The sequence below is a fragment of the Carcharhinus amblyrhynchos genome, chromosome 5 (genome assembly GCF_965287045.1).
Source record: "Carcharhinus amblyrhynchos chromosome 5, sCarAmb.v2.hapA, whole genome shotgun sequence".
Lineage (NCBI taxonomy): Eukaryota > Metazoa > Chordata > Chondrichthyes > Carcharhiniformes > Carcharhinidae > Carcharhinus > Carcharhinus amblyrhynchos.
The window spans coordinates 98,951,747-98,964,520 of NC_137328.1; the positions used below are offsets into that span (position 1 = coordinate 98,951,747).

A 12,774-nucleotide genomic window follows, 5' to 3' on the forward strand; every position below is an offset into this window, starting at 1 on the left:
AGCATTGTGTTCAATATTGGAGAAATCGAAGGAAGATGCACAAAAGGCAAGATCCAGAGGGAACATCAATTTTAGGGAAGGAGTGGGGAGGGAAGAGGATGAGGGGCCGCGATCCTATTGTATGGTTTAAAAGTAGCTATGGGGGATTGACAAAGTGACAACAGGTTTTAACACAAGAATTTTAAGTTTGAAAACTTGGTAGGATCTGGAACCAATGTAGGTTGACACAAACAGCAGTGATGGATGAAAGCATGACGGGATACAAGCAGCAGATTTTTGGATGAGATGAAGCATGGGTGGCACTAAATTGAGACAGTTGCAAGATTCACAGATGATAGCATGGCTGTAGATAGAAATGGATGATGTTAGAAGTGGAACTTGTTGGGATTTGGGATGGAGGTGTGATGGAGGTCAGCTTTAATTGGAATAGGACATTGAATATGAGAAATCTGGCTCCATTCACAAAAGTGAGGAAAGGAATTGAGTTGCTGTAAGGGCAGAGAATTAGTGATGAAGCCAAAGATAACCCTTAACTAGAGGAAATCAAAGTTCCCTCAAGAATAGATAGGGGGAGGGGAACACCTGCAATAGAGTAGCTGAAGCAGGTGTACCAGCTAAGGGTTACCAACCTGCATGTCAAACTTGGCCGCTTGATTGCATGGCTTTGGGTGATGGGACACACAAGCAAGAAGAGAGAGAAAAAACAACAAACCTTTAGGTGTTAGCACCGAGCTGGACAGGAGGCGTGACTTGAGGAAGACAGCGTGGTCAACCATGTTAAAGATGTAGAAAAGAGCAGAATCATGCACTAAAGACAAAGTAACAAATGGCACTGATAAGTTTGATTAGGGCCATTTCATTACTGTGGCTGGATTTCTATTAGAATGTGCATGTGGTAAATCTGAGTGTGCAAGGATTCTCAATTTGAATCTCTCCATTGATAGTAGAGTTTAAAATTTCAACATAAAAAATTGAGTAGAGATGGGAAAGGGAGGGAAAACATGGAAAAGGGGTTTGAGCTTTATTAAAGAAAGAAAGCACTGGCGTATTTTACTGGTTAGTTATTTTTGAAAAGATGGAATTCCAACAGTTAGTGCAGAGTAAAGAAAAATTACTGATCATATCAGAGAGCAGGAACAGAAAACAAAGTCCAATTAATTGGGAGTTAAACAGGTAGAAAAAGGAGTAGAATATTTTCTTGGTTGTCTTTGCAACAGTGACCTCTGGTGACAAAATGATGCAACTAAAACCCACATAAGGCCTTATCCTGAGGCACATAATGCACAAGGATAATACATTAAATGAGACAAAAGCATATTGAAGGGATTTTAAAAATCCGGAAGGCTATGCAAGTGTACAAAAAACTAGCAGTTGACACAAAAATTTCCCTTCATCAGCGTGCAAGAGGAACAACTCGAGAGGAAGGAGATTATCTTGTTCTCAAAAATGGCGGAAAGAAAGACAACTAAACATTTGCTTTTTGCACTGGATGTTAGCAAATATTTAAATCAATGAGACTAGAAGTAGATACCATCAAGTCAGTATAATTCCAGAATAGTGAGGGAGTCCACCAAACATCTCTGGAAATAGGAATCATTCCAAAGGATTGAAGAGTGGCAAATGTTCCACACTATTTAGAGAAACCAGGAAAAATGTAGTTCTGCCTCAGGTGGATAAGAACTCTGACATTCCTTGGGGTTTATTCTACTTGGCATGAACAGCCAGCCAGGGCTTCAAATGGATTAAGCAGGCAGCTTTTAGAGTCCCTTGATGCCTTCAATGATGCCTTCTGGAAATTTCCCAAAGATGTGTCTGATGAATCCTACCAAGGGTTAAAGAGCCACTGCAAAAATGGATGAAAACTTAACAGCATATTGCCCAAAGCTTATGCACCTCCCACTAACCCAACAACAAACACATGGAAAGGACAAAAGCTTATTAAAGGTGAGTTAGCAACAATAGGCACAATGTGCTGTTTGGCTTTCTTGTGTTTTGTAATTACAACTTCTGATGCATCCCATTTTTCCTCATTAGCTATATGCTCAATGTGTAAATACTATTTTAGCAGCAAAGTCAATGTGATGTCACAATAGTGGCAATGAGGTTTGTCACATTGTTTTTAAGTTACTGTATGTTACTGAGGGAGGTGCAGAGCTGTAGTAATGCGTGTTGTGAAGCAAAAAAGGTAGGATTTTTTTCCCTCCCCATAGGTTCTTGTTTCTTAGAATTTTCTCCTGAAAGTGTAAAGTGGTTGTGGCATCCTTTTATCCTTTGTACCTTATCACATTTTTTCAGTGTGTGGCACAGTGGTTAGCAATGCTGCCTCACAGCACCAGGAGCCCAAGATTACTTCCAGCCTTGGGTGACTGTGTGGAATCTGCATGTTCTCCCAGTGCCTCTACGGGTTTTCTCCAGTTGCACCAATTTCCTCCCATAATCCAAAGAAATGCAAGTTTGGTGGATTGGCCATACTAAATTGCCCCTTAGTGTCCCAATTTGTGTAGGTTAGGGGGATGCCTGGGGTAATGTAGATAGGATGGGCTTGGGTAAGATGTTCTGTCAGAGAGTCAGTGCAGGCTCCATGGGCCAAATGGCCTCTTTTGGCATTGTAGGGATCCAACATATCATTCCATATTCACATCCTCAAAGTGAGACTGCATAAAGAATGAAAAAACAAAATCAAACTGCCAATGTACTTTACCAAAATACAATTTGCTATACATCTCGAAGATAAATCTGCAGCAGTTTTGTTACTTTTAACAAAAACTCACCATTCAAATATGCAAGGGGATGGTTTTCAGGTTACACCTGTTAGCTTTTACACTCAGCACCAAGGAATACTTAAATTAGCAGCCCTACGTACCATATCTGATAGTGTTGCCAAATTTGAACAGGACAACTTACTTATAATTTGCTGACTGAAGATAACCTCCGGGTGCCTGGTTTCCTCCCACATCCAAAGATGTGCGGGTTAGGTTGATCGGCCACATTAAATTGACCAGTGTCAGGGGATTAGCAGGGTAAATATGTAGGGTTACGGGATAGGGCCTGGGTGGGATTGTGGTCAGTGTGGACATGATAGGCTAAATGCCTCCTCTTACATTGTAGGGATTTTTTGAAAACAACTTTAGGTCACAAGGGTGCTTTGGGTTCCAAAAAACTGAGGACTTTCAGACTGTGGATTTTAGGATACAAGATACAAATCGGACTTAGAAAAGTAGTAAGTGAAAGATTAAGTACACAAAAATTAGAGTTAGAGTCTACATTACAGAAAAGGCCATTCAACCCAACCTTTTCATGCCAGCCTTTATGCTTCACGAGCCTTGTCCCACTTAATCTAACTCAATTAGTATAACCTATTACTGTCTCCTTCAAGTTATCTAGCTTCCCCTTAAGTGCAATAATTTATCTAACCTATTCTTTATTGCAATGCCTTCCACATTCTTACCAGTCTTTAGGTAAAAAGTTTCTCCTGAATTTCCTAAAGTTTTACCTGAAACAAAGAGAGAAAAGCTTTTTGCTTTCCAATATAAGAACATAAGAAATAGGAGCAGGAGTAGGCCATCTAGCCCTTCGAGCCTGCCCCGCCATTCAATAAGATCATGGCTGATCTGTCGTGGCTCAGTTCCACAATCCCGCCCTCTCCCCATAACCCTTAATCCTCTCTCTTATCAAAAACCTATCAACCCACGTCTTAAAAATATTTAGCGAGGTAGCCTCCACCACTTCAATGGGCAGAGAATTCCAGAGATTCACCACCCTTTGAGTGAAGAAGTTCTTCCTCAACTCCGTTCTAAACCATCCCCCCTTTATCTTGAGGCTGTGTCCCCTTGTCCTACTGTCCTCTGAGCAGGAAGAGTCTCTCCACCTCTATCCTATCCATCCCATTCATCATCTTATATGTCTCAATGAGATCTCCCCTCATTCTTCTAAACTCTAACGAGTACAAGCCTAGTTTATTCAGCCTCTCCTCATAGCTCAACCCCTTCAACTCCGGCATCAGCCTAGTAAACCTCCTCTGCACTCCCTCCAAGGCCAAAATATCCTTGCATAAGTACGGCGCCCAAAACTGCACACAGTACTCCAGCTGCGGCCTCACCAATGCCCTATACAGCCGCAGCAAGACCTCCCTACTTTTATATTCAATCCCCCTCGCTATGAAGGCCAGCATCCCATTAGCCTTCCTGACCACCTGCTGCACCTGCAGGCTGGGTTTTTGCGACTCATGCACAAGGACCCCGAGGTCCCTCTGCACCGTCGCCTGCTGCAGTTTTTCGCCATATAAGTAATAATCCTTCCTACCATTATTCCTACCAAAGTGGACCACCTCGCACTTGCCAACATTAAATTCCATTTGCCAGTTCCTGGCCCATTCGCCCAGCCTATCTAGATCCTTCTGCAGACTCTCCACACCCTCTGTGCAATTTGCCGTTCCACCAATCTTGGTGTCATCAGCAAATTTTGACACCATACACTCGGTTCCCTCCTCCAGATCATCTATATTAATGGTAAATAGCTGAGGCCCCAGCACCGACCCCTGGGGCACTCCACTGGTCACCAACTGCCAATCCGAATAGCACCCATTGACCCCCACTCTCTGCCTCCTATTTGACAACCAATCCTCTATCCACGCTAACACCCTACCCCCAACACCATGTCCCCTGACCTTCTGCAATAACCTCTTGTGAGGTACCTTGTCAAACGCCTTCTGAAAATCAAGACCGACCACATCCATTGGCTCTCCTCTATCCACCACCCTAGACACATCCTCATAGAAGTCCAGTAAATTTGTCAGACACGACTTCCCCTTAATGAAACCGTGCTGCGTCTGCTCTATCAAGCAATTCCCCTCAAGATGTCTTGCTATAATTCTCCTTTCAGTATGGTTTTACAGTGCAGAACTCCAAGACGTGAACCGTAAGAGCTTGTCCTGCCCTATTTTTAAGGACCTGAAACAAATTGCATGGTGATGAAAAAGGTGGAGACTGGCGAGACGGAGAACTCCAGCCCTGCACAGTCTTAGTGTCCTGGAAGGAAGTTGGTGAACCCGGTTTCTTGAACAATCTCACTTCTTCTGGTAATGTCCCTCATGACATTAAGATGGGAGTTTCACTTTTGACCCAGCAATCATGAAAAAGGGTTCATTTGTACATGCCCAAATCATGCAGAGATACAACCTAAAAAACTTGAATGTGATGAACCAATATTGCTTTTCTTGCCTCATGGTTCAGGTACGAGGCCAAGGAATTGCTGCAATGCATTGTGAAAGATCCATTCTTGTCTCTTCTTTCTTAGACAGTCCTTAGGGATTGAGGAGGACTTGCTTTCACTTTGGTTGAAGGAGCTCCGAGATGGCCAAGTCCAACGTATGATCTGCAGACTGTTTTTTGCAGGGTAGGTGGTAATTGAAGGGTCGTGTAGATGGACTACTGGGAGGTCTGTGTGCTCTCAACACCTCGACTTTCTTTTTGCACATTCCCAACAAAGTCTTACGATGTGCTCAAGATCTTCTCTGAGCCATTTCTATTTTGGTCAGTCACAAGCTGGGGACTCAGTCAGTGGGACTGTTTTGAGGATACTCCTAGTGTTGACTGTGCTTTTGCGAATGGTTTAGGGAGATGGTTGAAAGAGGATTCTAATTCTCTGGATGCTGAGTGAAAGTCCATTTTCTCATCTGCCTCTGAGAAGGACTCGGTGACGTCCTGGAGCTCTGTTTCTGAATGAGGACACAAATAAGCATAATCTGATCTGTATAAGCAGCTCTCTGACTGAAGTTGAAGTGGCTTTGGTTTGAAGGCAGCACATGTCAGATAGCTTCCTGCCTGTTCTGTAGATTTGTTCCATGCCCATGATAAATGCTAGGAGGTGAGATGCAATATTGCAGTGAGGAAAATAGAAAGATTGGTGCAATAACACAGCTTGCTTTGACCCCAGTTTACTGGATTTATTCCAGCCGCAGTGGTAACACAGTGGAGTGAGTTCAGAAGCAGGTTTGCTAACCGAGAAAATTTCATGGATTACGTGAAGCTTCGAATGTTTTTGCAGTTGCACACACCCAGGCATGTAATGGGCATTATATCACACCTATTGACTTGTGCATTTTGGAGCAGCAGAGAAGCATTAATTTCGTTAGTGCATCCAGTCTTAACAGTTGTAGCTGATATGATTGTTCAGAAGCTAAACTGAACCAAAGGTGACCCCCCAGGTTTTTAATGCTGGTGGACATAACTGATGGTACAGAAGGCTGGGAGAGATTGATAGATATTTTCTTGTTGAAAACTGTGACTGCCATGGCACTTGACAGATAACATTCATTTCAATTATTAGCACAATCCTCAATGCCGGTCAGTTTGATACAAATTGGTATGGATTGCTTTTCATCTGGTTGAATTCTAGCAGTACCACTGTATAATATTTATAAGTCTTTAAACTTTGGTCTTAATAATCTATGCCTTAGCTCTCTAGTCTTTGTCAGGTCATTTAACTTGCCAAGGTGTGTACTTTACAAAACGAGCAACCAGAAATTTTACAGGTGGGTCTCAAATGGTGAACCCAAAAAATGAATGATTTTCTGCAAGCCAAACAAAAGTCTTATTTGAGACCATTATTGGGACATGAGGCTGCAAAATTCAGCTCAATATCTCTAGGAAGAACTACAGATAAAGCTGACCACAGAATGATATAAACCAAGAATTGCTATGAATTGAAAAAGAGAGCCTTGTCTCCACCCAAGCTGAATTAGTCTTTCACCATCCATATCAATAGGGTTACTTGCACACTATTTCCAAAAAAATCATTCCCATTATTTTCTCTGTATCCTATACCCAAGATTAGGTTCTCAATTGCTAAGTCTGCAAATTTCCTAAGCACCCTTCTGAAGCATTTCAAAAAAGTTATATTGATGAAATATAAGTGGAGGGGCAGGTCAATGGCTGTCAAAAACAGTAGAACAACTTTATTTGAGCAAAAGGTCACTGATGTGATGTGAAATGTTAACTTTCCCTCTCCATAGATGCTGCGAGACCTGAGTATTTTCTGCGTTTTGTGATTTTAATTTCAGATTTACAGAACTTGCAGAATTAAGTAAAGCAACTCTGGCAGTTTGTCACAGCACTATGGTGTTATCGCCCATCGAGCATCCATTGATCCACCTGCCTCCTTTCTGTGATCTGATTTATCCATGACACCCAGCCATCTAATCAGATTGCCTACGAATAGATTTGTTGGAAGGATGAAGGCTTTAAGTATTTTGAGAGACTTAGAAAGATGTAGAGACCATAATGCAATTTAACTTTTTTTTCCAAAATTGTTACATCCTTAAAAACTGATGCGCCAAGTTATTTGGAATGTTATCTATTTATTCTTTGAACTACGGCCGCAAGTTCTACAAGCTGTCAAAAGTAAGTGGATGAAACACTCATTCATCTGATTACAACACTGTCTAAAATAAAATTAAATTTAAGTAAAGGACATGCACGTCCTTGACAAATTGAAAGAATGTCTTGATGGTTGAATGCAACAGCAAAAATAGAGTAACAAATGAATTAAACCTTCTATTGGTACAATGGTTTGGCTTAAGCCCCATGTACTCCTGTGGTGTCTCATTCATCATCACCTTGGAGAGGACTGTGAACCCATAAATATGGCCCAAATGCTGCAGAGAGCAGTTACCATAGAGAGCAATTACACCTCATCCCACCCACTAGTTTTTAGAAAGCAATCCACTAGAATTTACATTACTTTAAAAAAAAATCTAAGATCTAAATGGATTTTCTTTTCTATCTACCAGGCAAAATTAAATCATTCCACAGCCATGCATTTAAACTTTTCAGAACACCAAAGTTCTTCACTGTGACCAGTACAATTACAAGTACAGCTGAGCTTCAAGTCCTCTTCATCACATGCTCAGTTGGTAGCACTTTTATTGGAGTCAGAGGCAGTTTACCGAAGCTTCACTCCAGCAGATCATTTGGGAGCTTTAACACAATACTGTATCAGGTTATAAGGTGATGTCAAGTCCCTGTTTTGTCTTGTGGATCTTATACTCAAAATCCCTAATGGAAAATAGGGCAAGATGTTCTCAACTCTCCTGGTCAAAACTTACCACCTAAAAAGGACAGGGCCAGGTATTGCGTGGGATCACCACCTGCAAGTTCTCCTCCAAGTCACACATTCCTGAACTGGAATTATAATTGCTGTTCTTTCATTGTCACGGAGTCAAAGTCCTGAAACACACACACTCAGCACTGAATGCGCACACACACACACCCCCTGGATTACAATATTTGAAGGAAACAGGTAACTACCACTTTCCCCAGGGAAATTAGGAATGAGCAGTGACACTGGCCTTGCCAGTAACCCTCGCATCCCTAGAACAAATAAAAATTCCCACCCTTCCCCGAAACACCATCACAAACTGGTCTTTTATCAGACTGCTACTTATAGGATCGGTACGCAAAATGAAACTGGTTTCTCAACATTATTGGCACTAGCAGAGCTCTCAGTAATTTGTTACAAATAAAACAATTAGAAATCTTGGAGTTGCGATAAGATGCTGTGCAAGCCAAATAGCTAAGTATTTCATATACCTAATACGCTTCAATTTTTGCAAATATCTGTGGAAATAATTTTGAGATGAACTTTATTGCACTCCTTAAACTATTTCAATCTGGATTATGTCCTACATTATTTGTTGTTTTATCTTCCTCCAGATTTTTCGGCAGATAATTTTGTATATGTCCAGCTAGAAAGCACAAATTCTGCTGGCTTAGGCCTCTTACCATGATGTGAATAAAAAAACCTGCATCACATACGATTAAAAAAATTCTGCAGATTAACAGACCAAACTTTTGCACATAGATCTGGATTAGCAAAAGCAAGCTCCTCATTCAACAGGCTGAATCTTCTCTGGAGTGCTAGTCACCATGTCGAAGTAGTGGGGCATCAAGGATCAGGAACCTTGGAGTTATAACTGGTTTCAATCCTTCTAAGTTTTGATGAGTAACTATTTTGCTAAGTGGGTTGGAACCATGCAAACTTCAATTAAGAGTGTCAGAGGATTCCAGATGCAGGGTAATTGCCCAACAGGAGCCGAAACTCGCCGGGTAGCTCCTATGCAGTCCTTGCCTGGAGACTTACGACATCTCGTAACCTGGAGGTACTCTGGAGATGTACTTACGGGCCCGTAAGTACATCTTCCAGAGTACCTCCAGGTTACCATCCAGAGAACAGAAGATCTGCTTCACAGGACTAAGTTTTTAAACAGAGGCAAATCACACAGGAAGCAGCCAGTTGGGAAAACAAAACAGGTAAGCCAACTAATCTATGACAAAGGAGTACGAAAAAGTAGTCAGTACCGGCGACTATGATATTTAACTTTTTAACCCCTTTATCTGGTGACAAAACCAGAATGTTTAAATTTAAAAATCTTCAATAGGTTTCATCTCCACGCTCTCCGTTCTAGTGGAAACAATTCCAGTAGTTGAAGTGCAGTGAAAAGGTGTGTTCTTAAAAAATTTCCTTTCCTTTGCAATACCACAGGTGTTAAAAACTAGGTAGAATTGGAGTAATGAAACTTTTGTTGTACCATTCATAGTAGCCATAAAGCCAACCTCCAGAATTACTTCACTACAAAACCAAGAACAGCAATGTTGGTGTCAAAGATAAATCTGACATTTAAATAAAGTCCGTTTACTACATACCATCCGATCAGAATCAAATGGAATTGAAGGATCCGATGTTGCAGGAATAGGAGCAACCAAGCTTCCAGCTGCTTGTGACACAGAGGCAGAACCGTCATCTTGATCATCTCTTCTGTGATCTCCTGTGTTTGAAAAGAAAGGTACAATTGAAATTTGCCTGTGAGGATGGAGATGACCCCACATCCTGCAGGAAGAGAAAATTAATACACAAATTGGGTGGAGAAATTAAGCATTAACTAGTAGTGAATTCATTAAGTGTAATTAGATGCAATATCATTCTGGTTACACGTTTAACACTTGCCTTTATTCTTTCCATTTCTAAATAAATTAGCCCAGTTAACAGCAAATCCTCAAAAATGCAGGTTCTCCAGTCAACAGTGCTACATAAACTTAGGGGATAAGCAAATGTTACTATGTAATCAATAAGTAGCCTAGCTGTAAATTACCACAATTGTGTGATCAGGGCAAAACATGCCACAGTAAAACAGTACATTTTTATTGCTTTGCACAGTGAAGGATCACAAAAGAATGCAAGAAACTGTAGGCTATATGATATTGAGCCTGTCTGTCATGCACGAACATAATGACTGATTTTCAAGCATCTGTTTTCCCACCTGATCCCATATCCTTTGATCCATTGAACACATCTTTGGATATACTCATCTGCCAAGCATCCAGAACTCTCTAGGGTAGAGAATTATAAAACATCACAAGCTAAGTGATCTCAGTACTAAAAGGCACAGCTTTTTCTAAGGCTATGCCTTCTAGCTCTGAACCATCCAGTTAGGAGAAACAGCCTCTCAGCATTCATCCTGTTATGCCCCCTTAAAGGATATTACATGATTAATCAAGATCCTGCTGTTTAATGTAATAAAATGTTCTACAGTGTTGTACAGGCATCACGTAAAATGGAACGCCCATCCACATAAGGCAGATGGCCTCAACGAGGTAGGTTTTAAAAGGAGTATTAAGAGGTAGATAGAACTTGGGGCCAAGGCAACTAAAGGCGCAATCAGCAATGGTGGATAATTACAATCAGGATTGCATAAAGTACCTTAATTAGCTGTGAGGCTGGGGGAGATTAGATGTGAGAAGAGTGGGGTGTGGTGGAGAGCATGGAAAGATTCTGAAAATGAACAGGATTTTAAAGTCAATCTGTTGCTTGACCAAGAGACAATGGGGTCAACATGTAGGGGGTGCAGAGTGAGTAAATGAAACTTGATGGCAGTTAGGACACAGGCAGAGTTTTGGATGATATAAAAAGTTTAGAGGTAGACCCATGAGAGGTCAGCCAGGAGGACATTTGAATCATCATCTAGAGGTAACAAAGGCACGGATGGGTATTTCAGCAGCAGACAGGGATGGAGACAGGGATGGAGTTGGGTGATGGGATGAAAATAGTGATGGTATGGATAGGTCGTAAGCAGCTCATTTCTGGGCCAAATATGACACCAAGATTACAGCAGTCTGGTTCACCCACAGAAAGTTGCCAGGAAGATGAGTGGAGGTGGCAGCAGCAAATAGGGACTAGTGTTTGAGGCAGGGACTGAAAAGAATTGGCGTTGTCAAATGTGAAATAGGAGGGAGCCAAGGATAGATGGGTAGGGATATCGAAGATACTGCGGATAATGGAAAGAGAAGCCAATGCTTCATCCAACTGACTGGTTAGATAAGAATGTAACCAGGCAAATACAGTCCCACCGAGTTGGAGGGGCTTTGGAGGCCGACAATCTGGTCAAATCTATCACAAGTTGCAGACAGATCTAGAAGGGCAACAAGCTTGAAAAAATTAGCCAGAGTCCCCTTTTGTCAAAGTCATTAATACAGATGATTGCACAGTAAATAGCTGTTCCACAGATGTAGCTTTTAACAAGTAGCTTTGATGTGTTAGATGCTATTACAGGAAATCCTTTCTGTACTAAAAATATCCCACATTAAAAAAATATTCCATTTATTAAAAAATTAAAGGAATATTCATAATAAGGTGCATAAAGGAATGAGTATTAGATGGTACATGAAAGGGATATAGAGTGGAGCAGACCAAGAATAACAGAAAATGACAAAAACAGGATTATAGTGCATATAAGCAAATAGTGTAGTGAATAAGATTGGTGAGTTACAAGCATGAATAGCCGTGTGAGAATATTATCCAGCAATAATGAAAATTTGACGCCAAATGAGGGGGACTGGATATTTAACATTCAAGAATATTGCATTTAGAAAAGATAGGGATGAAAAAAGGGAGGTAGGTTTGCAGTAATGATTGGGGAAGATACTAATATTGGGAAAGTGTAGTAGGGCGGAGCTTATTTGATTAAAGTTGAGAAGGGGATATTTGCAAACTCTGAGGTCTTTTTCTCTGTGTGTGTGTGTGTGTGTGTGTGTGTGTGTGTGTGTGTGTGTGTGTGTGTGTGTGTGTGTGAAATTTGCCTATGATATTAAATGTGGAAGTACAATACCACTTGGCTGCAATATAACAGACAGGCTAGTATTCAGTGTGGAACGGCATCATATAAAACTGGAGTGTTCTAGTTAAGTCAACAATTTTAGTCCAATTAATTAATTTTCAGCTCAGATATCACTCAGGGATAACCGGCATGTCTATGGCGAGAGAAACAGTTAACGCTTTTTGAGTATATATGACTCTTCAGGGTTAAAGAGGGGAGAAGTGTGATGGATTCTAGACGGGGCAGAGCAAAGTAGGTCAATGATAGATGGGAACTAGGAGAGATTGTAACAAAAATGTACAGGGCATGAGGCAGAGGGAAGAAGTGTTAATGACAGTGTTAAAGACTAAGGAAGATGCTGATATGGCGTAAGATAGCAGAATGTGTTAACACGAGAACAGTGCACAATGAAAGCAAAATTGAGAACAAGCGACACATGGTCCAGTGGGAAGGTTTATGTGGAATCATTTTTTTCATTTAAAAAACCATCAAGATGGAAATAAAAGGTTAGTCTGAAGTAGTGGAGCTCAATGTTGATCCCTAAGGGTTGTAATGTGTCATCTTCGAATTCGGCACATTAAGCCCTTGGGATTAGAGTCTCGGCTGACAAAGGAAAAAGCTGACAC

General features: G+C 41.1%; 1 protein-coding gene across 3 annotated transcripts in view; it reads right to left on the reverse strand.

Moving 5' to 3' along the window:
* poc5 (POC5 centriolar protein homolog (Chlamydomonas)) overlaps nt 1–12,774 on the reverse strand; it is an 86,800-nt gene that overhangs the window by 15,760 nt on the left and 58,266 nt on the right. For all 3 annotated transcript variants that reach the window (XM_080189308.1, XM_080189306.1, XM_080189307.1), the window contains one exon: nt 9,702–9,823. In XM_080189308.1, the coding sequence (XP_080045434.1) occupies nt 9,702–9,823 (122 nt within the window). The remainder of the gene's footprint in view (nt 1–9,701; nt 9,824–12,774) is intronic.